This window comes from Ochotona princeps, chromosome 14 (assembly GCF_030435755.1).
Source record: "Ochotona princeps isolate mOchPri1 chromosome 14, mOchPri1.hap1, whole genome shotgun sequence".
NCBI classification, from domain to species: domain Eukaryota; kingdom Metazoa; phylum Chordata; class Mammalia; order Lagomorpha; family Ochotonidae; genus Ochotona; species Ochotona princeps.
Window position 1 is genome coordinate 55,698,580 of NC_080845.1, and position 15,214 is coordinate 55,713,793.

The 15,214-nt window shown below is 43.8% G+C and overlaps 1 protein-coding gene across 6 annotated transcripts in view; it reads left to right on the plus strand.

The window, feature by feature from the left end:
- Positions 1 to 15,214, plus strand: part of AGTPBP1 (ATP/GTP binding carboxypeptidase 1) — a 180,809-nt gene that overhangs the window by 13,378 nt on the left and 152,217 nt on the right. For all 6 annotated transcript variants that reach the window (XM_058672392.1, XM_058672394.1, XM_058672396.1 and 3 more), the window contains exon 2: positions 9,157 to 9,221. In XM_058672392.1, the coding sequence (XP_058528375.1) occupies positions 9,190 to 9,221 (32 nt within the window). In that variant the 5' untranslated portion in view covers positions 9,157 to 9,189. The remainder of the gene's footprint in view (positions 1 to 9,156; positions 9,222 to 15,214) is intronic.

Genomic DNA, 15,214 nt, shown 5'->3' on the forward strand with positions numbered 1-15,214 from the left:
CTCCCTAAATGGTGGCAGTGGCTAGAACTGGGCTAGTCCCAAGCCAGGAGCCAGGAGTGTCTCTTGGCTCTCCCACATGGATGCATGGTGGACCCAAGGACTTGGGCTATCCTCTGCTGCTTTCCCAGGCCATTGGCAGGGAGTTAGATGGGTAGTGGAACAGCAGGGACTTGAACCAGTACCTGTGTGGGATGCTAGTGCTTCAGGCAGAGGCTTAACTTAATAGTCTACTTGAAATGCAGAGTTAGAAGAAGGGAGAGAACGAAAGAAAGATCTTCCATCCGCTGGTTCACTCCTCAAAATGGTTTCAGTGGGCAGGATGAAGCCACGAGACAGGCACTTCATCTGGTTTGCCCCACGTGGGTGCACTGACCCAGGTACTGGGACCATCTTCTGCTGCCTTCCCAGTGTACCAGCAGTAAGCTGGGTCAGAAGTAGAGTGTCTGGGACTCGAACCGATACTCATATGGATGCTGGTGCGGCACTCAGCAGCTTTAGCCACAGTGCTGTCATGCCAGCCTTAAAAAAAGACAGTCTATAAGTTTTAAAGCCACACACTGTTTTGAGTACTTGTCTCTTTCCGTCAGGCTCTCTCGTATCCTGCATGGGGACCATTTCTTGATCATGCAGTATATTTGACTTGAGTGTCAGTCACTTAGTCAACATCTCAGGAATCAGATTGTCTTTTTTAGTGTCACATGGCTTGTATTTGTAATCATTATTTTAAATAACAGTAGCCCTAACATTTAGATTGATTCTGTATATTGATCGTTGTAAATAATGCTACAATTAGCTTTGAAATACAAGTATGGCTTTGAGCTTCCTTTGGATATATGCTCCACAGGAAGATTTAAGAAAACTAAAGATTGGGTAGACTAGGGCTGACATGGTGGCTTAGCAGGCTCATCCTTTGCCTTGTGGTACCGACACCCCTTAGGGTGCTAGTTCTCATCCTGGCTGTTCCACTTCCAATTTAGCTGTCTGCTCACAGCCTGGAAAAGCAGTGGATGGAGAAGGGCCCAAGCCTTGACTTGACCCCTATGCCCATATGGAAAACCTGTAAGAAGCCCTGCTTCCTATCCAGCTCCCTGCTTGTGGCCTGGGAAAGCAGCCAAGGACGGCCCAAAGCCTTGGGACCCTGTAACCGCTTGGGAGACCTGCAAGAAGCTCCTTGCTCCTGGCTTTGGATCAGCTCTGGCCATTGTCATTTGGGGAGTGAATTATTGGACGGAAATCCTCCTCTTTGTCTCTCTGTATATCTGAGTTTGCAATAAAAGTAAATCTTAAAAAAAAAAAAGAAGAAAAAAAAAAAAAGAAGAAATTCCTGGCTCCTTGGCTCAACTCTGGCTATTGTAGCCATCTGTGGAATAAAGCAGTGGATTGATCTTTCTGGGGGCCTGGAGCGGTAGCCTAGTTGCTAAAGTCCTCACCTTGCATGCGCCAGGATCCCATGTGTGCTCAAGTTTGTGTCCTGGCTGCTCAACTTCCCTTCCATCTCCCTGCTTGTGGCCTGGGAAGGCATTGGAGATTGACCCAGAGCCTTGTGTCCCTTCACCTGCTTGGCTTTGGATTGGCTGAGCTCTGGCTGTTGTGGCCATTTGGCAAGTGAACCAGCAGATAGATTTTTAAAGATTTATTTGTTTTTATTAGAAAGGCAGATATACAGGGAGGAGGAGAGACAGAGAGGAAGGTCTTCCATCCAGTGGTTCACTCCCCAAGTGGCTGCAGTGGCTAGAACTGAGCTGATCCAAAGCCAGGAGCCAGGAGCTCTTCTGGGTCTCCCACGTGGGTGCTAGGTCCCAAAGCTTTGGGCTGTTCTTGGCTGCTTTCCCAGACCACAAGCAGGGAGCTGGATGGGAAGTGGGGCTGCTGGGATTAGAATTGGCACCCATGTGGGATCCCGGCGCATTCAAGGTGAGGACTTTAACCACTAGGCTATCAGGCCAGGCCAGATAGAAGATCTTTCTCTCTGTCTCTGCTTCTCTCTGTAAATTTGACTTTCCAATGAAAAATAATTTTTTAGAAGATCTTTCTGTCCTTCTTTATCCCTTCTCTTTAAAAATTTGCCTTTCAAATGAAGAGAACTAAATCTTTACAAAATTAAGAAAGCTTAAAAGCATTTGTTCATTCTCGCATTTATTTAATACCTACTGTGTGGTAGTCTTGTTCCAGATGGTAGTGAGACAATTATGAGCCAAACCAAGATCCCTGTCCCCTTGGAACTTTCATTCTAGTGGAGAAATAGAAATTGCATAGTACCTATTATTAATAAGTTAGCTAGTTTAAAGCATTGTTAGAAATCTTTTTTTTTTGCATTTAAAAAATTTTATTTTTGATGATGTTTACATAGTTGAGAAGGATGTATGCCTATGTGGTGCCCATGTGTGAAAGCCACCTAAATGCTTGGGCTCTTGCACGCTATGGGAGATTCTGATGAAGCTCCTGACTCCTGGCTTCAGCCTTGTCTAGCTTTCAACATTGCAGCTATTTTGGGAGTGGGATGGTGAACCATTGGATGGAAGATTTCCAGGATCTAGAGGTGGTTTAAAATGTAATTAGGAGTTGGGATGGACCTTTGAAGAAATGTCAATGTTGGCAGAAGTGGTGCAGTTAGCCATTGATACACCTGCCAGAATATTCCAGGAGGAGCCTGGCTTGTGGGAAGAACAGAAAGAGGCCCAGCCAGTGTATCTAAAGTGTATGAAGGAGGACAGGTGTGGGTAGCAGGTGTCCTCAGGAGTGCAACCTGAGGGTCCAGGCAGGCAGGATTGCAAAGGTCTGAGCACGGAGGTGATGAGCTCTCTCCAAAGTCTTTTTCTCCTTCTATCCCCCAGATTTTAAAGGGCTTGTTAGGATGTTGTATGGAGAAAAGTTTGTAGGGGTTTAAAAGTAGGAGCGAGACTAGTGAAAACTGTGGCTTGACTATTGATCAAATTCTGGATATGTTTGGAGAGTAGAGAAAGGGCTTCTTGAAGGATGGGTGTGGGCGTAAGACCGGAGACGGAGAAGTAGCCAAGGTTTAGGACTGCACAGCTGGAGAGGGAATTGATGATTCAGGAAAAGCAGAGGGAGAGCACTGCTAGAAGTGAGGGTCGGCTCAGTTTTGAGTTTGCAGTGTTGTTAAGAGGTGTTTGAGTTATCATGAAGCTGGATGACGTTGCTAAGGAGCGAGCTGCAGGAAAGACCTGAGCCCTAGGTGTTCCAAGAAAGCCGACTTTGAAGTGACCTGTGAAATAGGCAAAAGCAACATTGCCAAGAGAAGAAAGCATTTATAATAAGGGGTTGTATCAGCTGCACTGGTAGGAGAAGCAATATGGGGATTTGTAAGGCACAGTTAATTGGGATGATATTATCAGGTCACTGGTTGCTGGTAAAAGCAGTTTTGCTGGCATGAGGTGGGGAAGCCTGACTGTGATGTATTTAAGAGAGAATGGGAAGAGAGGACTTGTGGACAGCACGTATGATAACAACTTGGCTTTCAGGAGGAGAGAGATCAGATTGTAGCAGTTAGGGGAACTGGGAGGAAGGAAGTTTTTTCTCTGGTAAGACATGGAATAAACAGGATTTTTATGGTGATGAGAATGATCTGAAGATGGGATAAGAGTAAATTGTGTTTGAATTTAGTGGTTTGTTCTTGTAGTCACTTCTTTGTCCCTTGTCACTTGTAGCTTCTTTGCCCCCCTCTTGTGAAGTTGTGTGTGAAGCTGTGAGCTTGTTGAAATGCAACACCTACGTTTGTAGGTCTACATACTGCAGTGAACACAGACCTTCACCTCCTAAGGAGGTCTTTTCTGGCCTCCAGTTGAAGGCTGAGGGACATTCTGGGCTAGTCCTAGGGTGATATTGGACAGTTGGTCTTTGTTTTCAGACAACTTGACAAGTCCCAGAAAATAGAATTCTTTGAGATTGCCGATTTCATTTGTAAAAATTACAAATGAAGTTATGTGTGTAGTTGCTGAGAATTTTCCACCATATAAACACTGGTTTGTGTCCCGGCTGTTCTACTTTCTGCCCAGTTCCCTGCTCCCATACAGCTCCCTGCTAGTGGCCTGGGAAAGCAGTCGAGGATGGCCCAAAGCCTTGGGACCCTGCACCCACGTGGGAGACCTGGAAGAAGCTTCTGGCTCCTAGCTTTGGATCGGCTCAGCCCCGGCCATTGCAGCCATTTTGGGGAGTAAACCAATGGATGGAAGATCTTCTCCCTGTTTCTCCTTTTCTCTGTATATCTGTTTTTCCAATAATAATAATAATAATAATAATAATAATAATAATAATAAAAAATAGGTCTGTTAAAAGAAAGGTAGCAATTTGTAATTTATCATCGACTTTAAAAAGTCCTAATTTTTGTTCATAGTCTTAAATACTTCTTTCCTTTGCTTTCAAGTTTTTGTTGAGTAATTGTAATTGAGAAAAAAGTCCAAATATAGAACTCTATATTCTTATTTTTAAGGAAGGTTTATTCATATTTGAAAGGCAAACTTTACAGAGAAGGATAGAAAGAGAAGGTCTTCCACCTGCTGATTCACTCCGCAAATGGGCAGAAAGGCCAGAACTGAGCTGATCTGAAGTTGGGAGCCAGGAAATTCTGGGTGTCCCATGTGGATGCAGGGTCTCAAGGAGGTAAACCATCCTTGACTGCCTTCCTAAGCCATGAGCAAGGCACTAGATCAGAAGTGGAGCAGCCGGGACATGAACAGGGTCTGTTGGTGCCACATGGTGGGCAATTAGCCTTCTGCACAACCATCCCGACTCAAAACGTCTATAGTCTAAATTTAAGTTAAATCATTTCAAGTCTGCTCCTTCGCGTGCTTATTTTGGTTTAAATACAGCACTACTAAATACAATATCAGTGCGTTGATCAACTTGTTGAAGTTACAGTAATTGTTTCACTTTGCAGAGATGTGGCAGAAATCTGTCTCTAAGCATTGGAATATAAAATTAGGACATTCAGGGTATTTTTTGGGTGAATATAAAAGAAATTTGAAAAATTGTAAGAATTGAGTGACTCGGTGCATAGGTTAGTTTGAAGAGTATAATGAGTACTTTCTAAAAATGAAAACTGATGAAAGGAAAAGGTGCATTTTTAAATAATAAATTTATTTTATTTTTGATGATGTTAAGAAGGATGCCTGTCCATGTGGACTACCAGTTAGGCTTGAAAGGATTGAGGAATGGGGGGAAATGGATGAGACAACTTCCTCCAATCTCCTTTTTCCTTCCTGTATCTGGGGAAAGTGGGAAGAGAAGGGAGAGGGCAGCTTGCAAGAGCCCAACCACATCAGTAGCTGGGATGGGAAAGGCCACCTGATAGCATCCCAGGGTCCTGATGTGGAGCATGTTCCAAAGGTACTGCTTAAGTGGTTTCGATGGTTCTGAAATGCTCTTGATTTTGTTTCTCCAAGATTAAAGAAATCCTTCTAAGGTCCATTGGCTGACATAGTCTACCTTAGTGTCTCCACACACCTGGATTCTCACTGTTGAAGCTTGTTCAGGAGAGTCGTCCAGTTTGTTCTGCCCTACATGGTACTAGACATCCTCTGCAGGCCTCAATGAACTGTTTGTCATGTCCCCCAGATGCATCTGGGCAAGCTGTTCACAGACTTGAACAACTAAGGAGAGGCAGTTTTGACATATGCACTCCACAGTCAGACCACAGATCCTGTGCTTTTCCCCATGGTTGGTGTTTTGAGTCCAGTGATCTAGTTCAGGGTGGTCCCCAAAGAAACCTCACCAGAGGTGACTGACCACACATGAGTGGTAACAGTCACCTGATCAGTTCTGTCCCCAGTTGTATCTTATACGCAAATCAGTGAATCCTGTGGTCCAACCCATCCCTGCCCACCACACTTGGCCTTCACTCCCAGCAGCCTAGTTAAAGCAACCCCCTAGTTGGAGTCCAACTAACAGCCCTATTGGAGTAACCCGCACCAGGCCCGCCACCATCCCCCGTTCCTGTGCATGCCAGTATGTGCAGCAGGCTCAGCCTGTCACTTCTATCAGCCTACACACACACAGGTGCTTGCAAGCACCTGGTCAGTTCTGTCCCCAGCCCTATCTCATACACAAACCAATAGGTGCTGCATTCCAGCCCATCCCTGCCCACCACAGACTCAGCCCTCACACACAGCAATAGGAACTGCAGCCTGGTCTGAGTGGTCCCCAGTAATTCCAGCAGGTGTGCCTACAGCATCCATTGCTGTGCATGACTATATGTGTAGCAGACTGATCCAGTTTGTCCTGAATCCCATTAGACTTTTATACATCAAAGGATGTTGGAGCCTAGCTCAATCTGAGCAACCCCACTATCCATCCCACTCTCATGCCAGCAAGTACCATTGCTTGTCCAGCCTGGCCCTCCCCCAGTCCTGGTTGCTCATCCGGGGGACCTGCAGCCCATCAGAGGGGTGCCCACAATTTCTCTACTAAGTCCACTCCCAGCCCTGGGGTTTGTACTTTCTAGAAGTCCTGACAGGACTTGTCCCCAGAGCCAGCGCCTGGTAGCTGGTGTTGTGGCAAAGCCCATCCAGCCTGCACTTACCTCTGGCTCATGCATGTACCAGTGGCTATTTAATTATCTCAGCCTGGTTCTCTTCCTAACCCAGCTCACATGCAGGCCAGTGGGTATTGTAACCCTGCCCTTCCTGTTCTGCCCCAGTCCTAGCTCTCATACTCAACAGCAGGAGCATTTTCTCAGTAGAGGAGTCTTCACAGCCCCTCTATCAGGCTCATACCTCTGCTGCCCTCCTCACCCTGCCCCGCCCCGCCCCGCCCCGGGTCTGTTGTGTGCTGGTGGATGCTGAGGTCCAGTCTGAAATGTCTCACCTCACCTTAGCATTCACTGGTGGGTGTTGTAGCCTCACTAGGCCTGGTCTGCCTCCATTTCCAGCTCATTATGGTGGGTGTGCAGTCTAGCCCATTTTGGATAATTCCCATTCCCAGCCTTACCAGTCCAGCCTTTCCTGTACCCTGTCCTGGTTCTCACATCTGTCAGTGGGTGTTATGTACTGGCCTAATTTGGCCCACACTCAGGCCTGAGCCATGTGTGTTGTGGCTGTACTGTAGGTGGGTGCTGTAACCTCATCTGGGTTGTTCCCAGTCTTGATTCTTCCACTCACATGCAGGGACTGTGTCCTGACAGATGAGTGTTCCAGACTTCTTTATCAGATCACCTCCCATTGGCAAATCTCGCACATACCGATAGGTCCTTGATACAGCCTGACTTGGCCCACCTTCTTTGCTGGCAGATAAAGCTGCCTTGCCTGGGCAGCCCACACCTATTCCAGCTCTTACTGTTGGTTGTTCTAGCCCAGCCCTGTCTGTCCCACATCCTGACCCAGCCCTTACTTGATTCAGTGGGTACTGAGACCTAGCCCAGCTTTTCGACATCTGCCCTGGCTCTTGTGAGCACTAGTGGGTGCTGGAGCTGGTTCAGTTTGGCACACCACAGACCCAGTCCACACCAGTTTTGAGGGATGCTGCAGCCATATCCTGCTAAGTTCTCCATCCCTATTCCAGCTCTTGTGCTCACCAGTAGGAACCACAACCTAATTGGGACATCTCCTTAGCTCCCTGACTAGGACCTCTGCCAGGGACAGATCTTGCACATTGAGTGGTTACTCTGACCCAGCACCGCATAAGCCATCACCTTGCTTGGTCTTTGCCATCGGATGCTGTAGCTTGGCCTGGCCTGGCGCACCCCCAGTCCCAACACTCACTTGCAGGTACTGTGGTAAGCCTTGCCAGGCAGGCCCTGCAGCCATGGCTTTCATGTGCACTTGTGGATGGCAGTCAATGCTAAGTAGCCCAGCTCAGGTCTCCCAAGTGGGTGTGTTGGTTCGGCCCTGAAAGATCCTCTGGTTGCCCTTCTCTAAACCACCAGTCTCAGCATGCTCATTTTCCTGCAAGTGTAGTAGCCTGGTTGGTGAAAGTCCTTCAGAAGTCACTCTTCATTTGACACATTCTTGTTTGGCGGTTCTCCCACACATACCCAGACCCGCTTCCCCAAGGAATGCACAGCCCCCAGTACCTACAAGTGTGCAGATCCCCAAGCCTGGTGCCCTGGCAGTGTGCCATGGCAGCCTGGGGCCCTGCCTGCCTGCCCAGGGCCTGCACATGCTCAAGCATGGGTCCCCAGACCCTGTCTACCAGTGTGCCAGTCTCTGTCCCCAACATACCTTAAAAAAAGTATAGACTAGGTATCTATGCTGGCACACTGGTATTATTAACACAGATTTGGCATAGACAGGCCCAGGAGTGTAAGACATGTCTAGGTACAGTGCAATCTAGGTCGTTGATTACAGCTGGGGGGAAGATGTGCATTATGTAAATTAGGCAAGATAACGCTGTAGCTGTTTTTATTCTAAGCAATTTATTACTAATTAAGTGTTCTCATACAGAAATATTAATACATATTAAATAGCCAGTGTTTGACTGTTATGTGAATGGTGAATAAGGAGTGCATTCATCACAAGATGTTTTGGTTAGTTTGGGTATTTTATGGTGGACAAGTAAGACAGTAAGGATGGTTTGAATTGTCTTAAAAGAAATCTTAACGGAGCCCTGCATAATAGACTAGTGCCTAAATCCTTGCCTTGCATCTACTGTGATTCCACTGTGAGTTTGTGTCCCAGCTGCTCCATTTTCCATGCAGCTCCCTGCTTGTGGCCTGGGAAAGCATTTGAGGATGACCCAAAGCCTTGGGGCCTTGCACCCACGTAGGAGACTCAGAAGAAGCTTCTGGCTCCTGGTTTCGGATCAGGTCAGCTCTGGTTATTGCAGCCTTTGGGGAGTGAACCAGTGGATGGATGGTCTTTCTGTATCTCTTCTCTCTATATGTTTGCCTTTCCAATAAAAATAAATAAATTTTAAAAAATCTTAATGGTTGGTTACAGATGCTTTGTTAGGTTTCTGTATTTTTTTTTTTTTTTGTAGTGCCAAGGCTTTGATAATATCCTCCTGGCTGATTTTAGGTATTCTAATAGTGACATGTTATGTTATATGGCTGTATGTATATCTTGTGGTGACCACCGGAAGCCCATAAAATTGTTGGCTTCTTGTGCTGCTCAAGTTGAAAATTTTCAGTTGCATGGCTTTAATGACATTTTGAAAGTAAAACATAATTGTGGAAGTGTTTAATGTCATTAAATTTTTTTTTAGGTTATCTGCAATGATGAAATGAAGTAACTCAAGATGAGCAAGTTAAAAGTGGCATCAGAGAAAAGGTACTGTAATTCTAAATATTTATGTATATGTAAATTGCAGAGACAATCCATGACATAAATATTAGAAATTCATTACTTAAGAAATACTGTTTATGTAATAGCAAATGTAATAGCTTATTTATATTATGTTGTTGGTATTTATTAATATTAATATTAAAGCAATAGTCCCCAAACTATGACTCATGGGTCTTGTAAGATCTCTTTGTTTTGTGTAGCTTGTGACCTAAGAATGCGTTTAATGTTTTTGATTGCTTTACAAATGCTAACATGATACTTTGTGACACGTGGGGAGTGTAGGAGATTTGCATTTCGCCAGGTTGAATAGAATTTTATTGGAATGCAGCCATGCTGTTTTGGAGCCGCTTTTGCATTGTGATTGTCAAGTGGAGTAATTTGGCAGAGCCTGTGGCTCACAATGCCTGGAATATTTGCTATCTATGTGTTTACAGAGAAAGTTTGACCCCAGAGTTAGAGCTCATGATGTCATCTATGTGAAGCTCTTGAGTACTAAGAAATTGTCTTAAGTTTGGTAAAGTCAGACAAACCAATTTCCATCTTTAGATTTCCTCAGCGATACATCCTTGAAGGGATTGCTTTACTGTGTTATGTCTAGTCGTCCGTCTGTAACATCCTTTGTCGATAATGCTGTTATAAGAAGGGTGGTTCAGTAAAAGATAGCTTGTTAATATTACTAATAATCGACAGTTTTGCTATATGCTAATGGTTTATATTTACATGCATACAACTTTGCATTTGTAGGTATGTGTTAAATTTGCTATGTAAGGAACAGTAATGTGCTATACTAAACATTTTATTTAGGTAAGGTTTATCTCAAGTTGCTAAGTGTTCCTAGTTAATAACCATGTGAGAAAGTTGCCATAAATGTTATATTGTTCGTATACTTGTATACTCTCCACAAGAAGGGAATTAAGCATTTTTTTATGTTTAGAAAGGGCCTAAAAGTCATTTCTTTACTTTTTAAATCATCAGGCAAGTATTTTTACTGCTTAGTAGAGCTATGCCTACCTAGATTCTTCTAAGAATGTGAAGTTACTTAGACCTGAAAACCTGTGACTATTAAGGTCCCTTTTACTTTTTTTCTTTTGAAATAGATTTCACTGGGTGTTTATTGTCTTTTACTTGTTTTAAAGATTTATTTTTATTGAAAGGCAGATTTACAGAGAGAAGGAGATACAGAAAGATCCTCCACTGGTTCACTTCCCAAGTGGCCACAAGCCTCCCAGGCAGGTGCAGGGTCCCAAGACCTTGGGCTATCCTCCAGTGCCTTCACAGGCCACAAGGCAGGGAGCTGGATGGGGAGTGGAGCAGCCAGGACACGAACCAGCACCCATGTGGGATCCCTGCGCATACATTGCGGGGATTTAGCCACTGAGCCATCACGCTGGACCCATTTATTGTTTTTGTTGTTTTAGGCTAACTTGGGATCACCTGAAATGATCTTTGCCTGAAAGAAATTGTGATTTCTAGTAATACTTGCAATATTGCCTTTTGATGTGGGCTGAATGGAGTAAGACAGATTAAGATAGACAGAAAAAGACCCCGATGTTCTTCGTTTCTGAGTGCAGTATGGCTCTTTGTGTCTGCAGCTTCTGTGTTTTTAAAACTTGCCAGCCGTGGACTAATATTTGAAAAGAAAAATTATGTCTGTCTTAAACATGTACAGACTTCTTTTTCCTTCTTGTAATTCCCTAGAAGAGCATTGCAAATATTTACAGAAGTGACCTAAAGTGCGAGGAAGGGTGGGCATTGGGTCCCTGCCGGTATCACTGCCAGAGAGGACTTGAGCACCTGCAGGTTGTGCTCTCCGTGGGGCTCCCAGGACCGTCCTCACCACATGCAGAGGGACAGCTGGCTGATGTATTGAAACATGTCTGAGAAATCGTATAATTGTCTTCCAGAGAAGTGGAACTTGTAGGTATTGTTCTGAATTTCTTTCTCTTGTTGGATGTGGCCAAAGCACACTGATTTCCTGAGATACCTCATTGTGCGTTTCCCTTAGCTTCTGTGGACGGTTTCTTTGATTAGTTATATATATATATTTTTTTTTTTTGTTTGTTTTGTTTTTCTCTTGGACTTATTTCTCATCTATGAGGTTATCTGTTAAATCCTTTTATATACCTACTTTGGTACTAAATTTTAGAGCCTAGAGAATAAGCTTTAAGATTTAGTATTTAAGATCTTAAAGCCTAGAAAATAAGTATAATACCTAATACTATGGTTTGAGAAAAGTAGGTGTTGAGTATTTTCTAAAAAAAAAAAAAAGAGCCCTAGTCTTTTTTTTTTTTTTTAATAAGCTTGTAATGTGAATGAGAAGAGAATACTTGAAAACAAATCAGTACCATGACCTACCACTGTGCAGTAGAAGTTAAACTGAGATATACATAGGACTGGAGTGTGAAGAGCTTGCTGTGTGATATGGCCTTGATGCTGTCTGCCTTTGTAGTGTGTCTGGAGGGGTTGATAGAATATTCAGATGTGCTGCCTTTAACCAAGGATTGAACCTGAATGCATCAGGTGGGCAAATTTACAGACAGTATCAGTGGGTGTTGATAAAATGAAGCAGGCAGTAAGATGCAAAAAGCATCTTACCCCAGTCATACCCCAGGTCTTACCACCAGAAAAAACTCAAAAAGGAATTCTGACATTTCATCTTATAACTTTTATCTTTCTGGTGTATTTGCTCAAAAGTTGGTACTGTAAGAGTTCCCTTTAGAGGTGTAACATATTGAATTTTTCTTTATGTAATTCATCTCCTCCCTTCTTATCAGCGTAGAATGCATTGTTCAATGTTACACGCTCCTGCAGGAACATGAGACGTCTCTACCTTGCTTTGTATTTCACCTTCACAGCCTGACAAATCCCTACGCTGGATAGCCTCTATTGAGCAGGTCAATGACACTGGAAAATGAGTGAACTTGGCAGTATCACTAAAAATTGTTGATCTTCATTCTGAACGGAACCCCGGATCACTTGTCAAATTGTTGTAGATGCTGCTTTGTTCTTTGTATGCGTCCAACCTTTAAGATCATCAAAGGTCTGAAATGTATCACATGTCTGTCCTGAGCGAATGACTTTCCCTTGTAGATCAGAGGACGTACAATCCATTATCCTCACATTCTTGCACTGTTTATATACTCTGCACAATTAAATCCCATCTTCTGTTGCCTCTCCTCTGATTTACTTCAGCAGAGCTATGTCCTTTTTTTTTGTCAAAAAATATGGGGTTGGCATTGTGGCATAGTGGGTAAAGCTGTTGCCTGTGGCACTAGCACCTGTATGGGTACCAGTTCCAGGCATGGTTATCCCACTTCCCATCCAGCTCCATGCTGATGGCCTGGGACAGAGAGTGGAAGATGGTCCAAGTGTTTGGGCCGCTGCTACCCATGTGGGAGACCTGGATGAAGTTCCTGGCTTTGGCCTGGCTCAGGCTTGCCAGCGAGGCTGTCTGGGTGGAAAGCCATTTAGTAGAACATTTTTCTCTCTTTCTCCCTCTCTGTGTAACTCTGACTTTCAGGTAACAGCAAACAAACAAGCAAGCAAACAGACAAAAAACAATACTGTCTTTGGGGTTGTAAATTTCACATCCGTCCCCCACTGTCCTTTTTCAGTCTTTTATCCTTCTTTATTCTTCTATTGTGAATGTTTAACTCCTATTACCATTTCAACGTGGTTTGGAATTTCTGATATTTCTACTCTGCTCTTCTGTGATTACTCAATTTATTCTGCTGGTAAAAGCCAGGGATTTTGAATTATTCTATAAATTTGATCTATAGCTCAGTACTCTCTGATTACTAATTGTTTGTTTCACATTTTCCATTGTACCCCATTTCTTTTTAAAAAGCAAATAGCTATATCTGTCTGTCAGTTGATCTATCTATTTATTTACCCATCCATCTATATTTGAAAGGGAGTGTTATAGAGAAAGAATGAGAGACAGGTATTGAGATCATCCATCTGCTGGTTCACTCCCCAAATGACTACACAGGGCAGAAGTAGTCTGATCTAAAGTCAAGAGCCAGGAGCTTTTTCTGGGTCTCCCAGGTGGGTGCAGGGCCCAAGTACTCGGACCATCCTTTGCTACTCTCCCAGGCATGTTAGCATTAATTTCTTGTTGATAGCTGCTAATATTAATAATATACTTGATATATATGTATATATGTGTGTGTATATATGCACACAAAAGCTATATGTATGTATATGTGTGTATATATATATGTATATAGTTTTTGAATCCTGTGTTCTTGCTTTAGATAGGAAGTAGAAAGCCTTGAACTGGTGCCTGTATGGGATGCCAGGGCAGCAGGCAGAGGATTAGCCTGTTATACCATAGTGCTGGCCCCTGCATCAGCATTTCTCATTTGGCCACTTAAACTTTTTTGAACACCCTAATTGGGATGTAATTGACATGAAACAAGTATGTATGATTTTGATGTACACTTTAGTTTTATTTAACCTTATATATCTGTGAAGGTGTCACCTCAGACAAAATTATGCATCACACCCAAATGTTTCCTGGTGCATTTCTTGTAATCCTAACCCCTCACTTTTTTCTTCAGTCCAGGAAATGAATGGTCTGTTTTCAGGCTGTGCGGATTTTGTTTCCTTCTTTCTCCCTCCCTCCCTCCTGCCCGCCTGCGCTCCCCTCCCTCCCTCCTTTCCTCCTTTCCTCCCTCTCTTCCTTCCTCTCTCCCTCCTCCTCCTCTTCCTTTTTTTTTTTCTGTAAGGATTTATTTCATTTTTATTGGAAAGGCAGATCAAATGGCCACAATGGCCAGAGCTGAGCTGGTCCACAGCCAGGAGCCGGGAGCTTCTTCCAGGTGTCCCACATGGATGTAGTGTCCAAGGCTTTGGCCCATCCTCTGATGCTTTCTCAGGCTATATAAGCTGTGGGCTGGATGGGAAGTGGAACAACCAGGACATGAATCAGCACCCATATGGAATGCTGACACTTGCAAGGTGAAAAGTTTCCGATTGAGGCATTGTGCCAGGCTCATGGGTTTTCTTTTTTTCTTTTCTTTTTTTTTTTTTTTGTATTTTATGTAAGAAGTGAATAGAAAGTCTGCTTGGAGAGATGGGTGTGTCTGGCCTTTCTCCTCTGCACAGTTGTAGTTCAGTTCATGACTTTTGAGATTCATCTCTGTTGTAGTGTGTATCACTCAAACTTTTACATTTTCAAATTTTAATTTATTTTTAAAAGATTTAATTTATTTATTTGAAAGGCAGCGTTAAAGAGAAAGAGAGAGATATCTTCCATTCTCTGGTTTACTGCCTAAATGGCTGCAAAGGTTGGGGCTGGGGAGCCTGAATCTTCTTGCAGGCTTCCTGCGTGAGTGCAGAGGCCCAAGCACCTGGGCCATGTTTCCATACTTTTCTTGGCTCTTTAGCAGGGAGCTTGATGAGATGTGGAGTGGCGGGATATGAACCATTGCTCTTATGAGATGCCATGCTGCAGGCCAGAGCTTAACTTGCTGTGCCACAGTGCTGGTATTCACTTACACATTTTTTTTTTTTTAAAGAGAATTCATATATTTGAAAGGCAGTGTTACAGAGAGGGAGAGACAAAGGGAAAGGGAGGGAGTGAACACAATGGTGCTCATTCCCCAGATGTTCACAGTGATCATGGCAAAGCTGGGCTAACCCAGATTCATCTGGGTCTCCCCTATGGGTGACAAGGACTCAGACACTTGTGCCATCATGGCTGCCTTCCCAGGTGCATGAGCAGGGAGCTGCATCAGAAGTGGCTTAACTGGCACTCCAAGTATCTGGGATGGAAACTGGTGTCCATGTGAGATGCTGGTGCAGCAGGAAGCAGCTTTACTCACTGTTCCACAAAGCTGGCCTCTGGAAGTTGTCTATATGTTAAGGATACAAATTTTTAAAAATCAGATATTTGAATAACATCGGTTTGCTTCCAGTATTTTTATATTCAAAGCCATATCTTTTGAAGATCAGAAATTTTTGCTTTTCAGTGA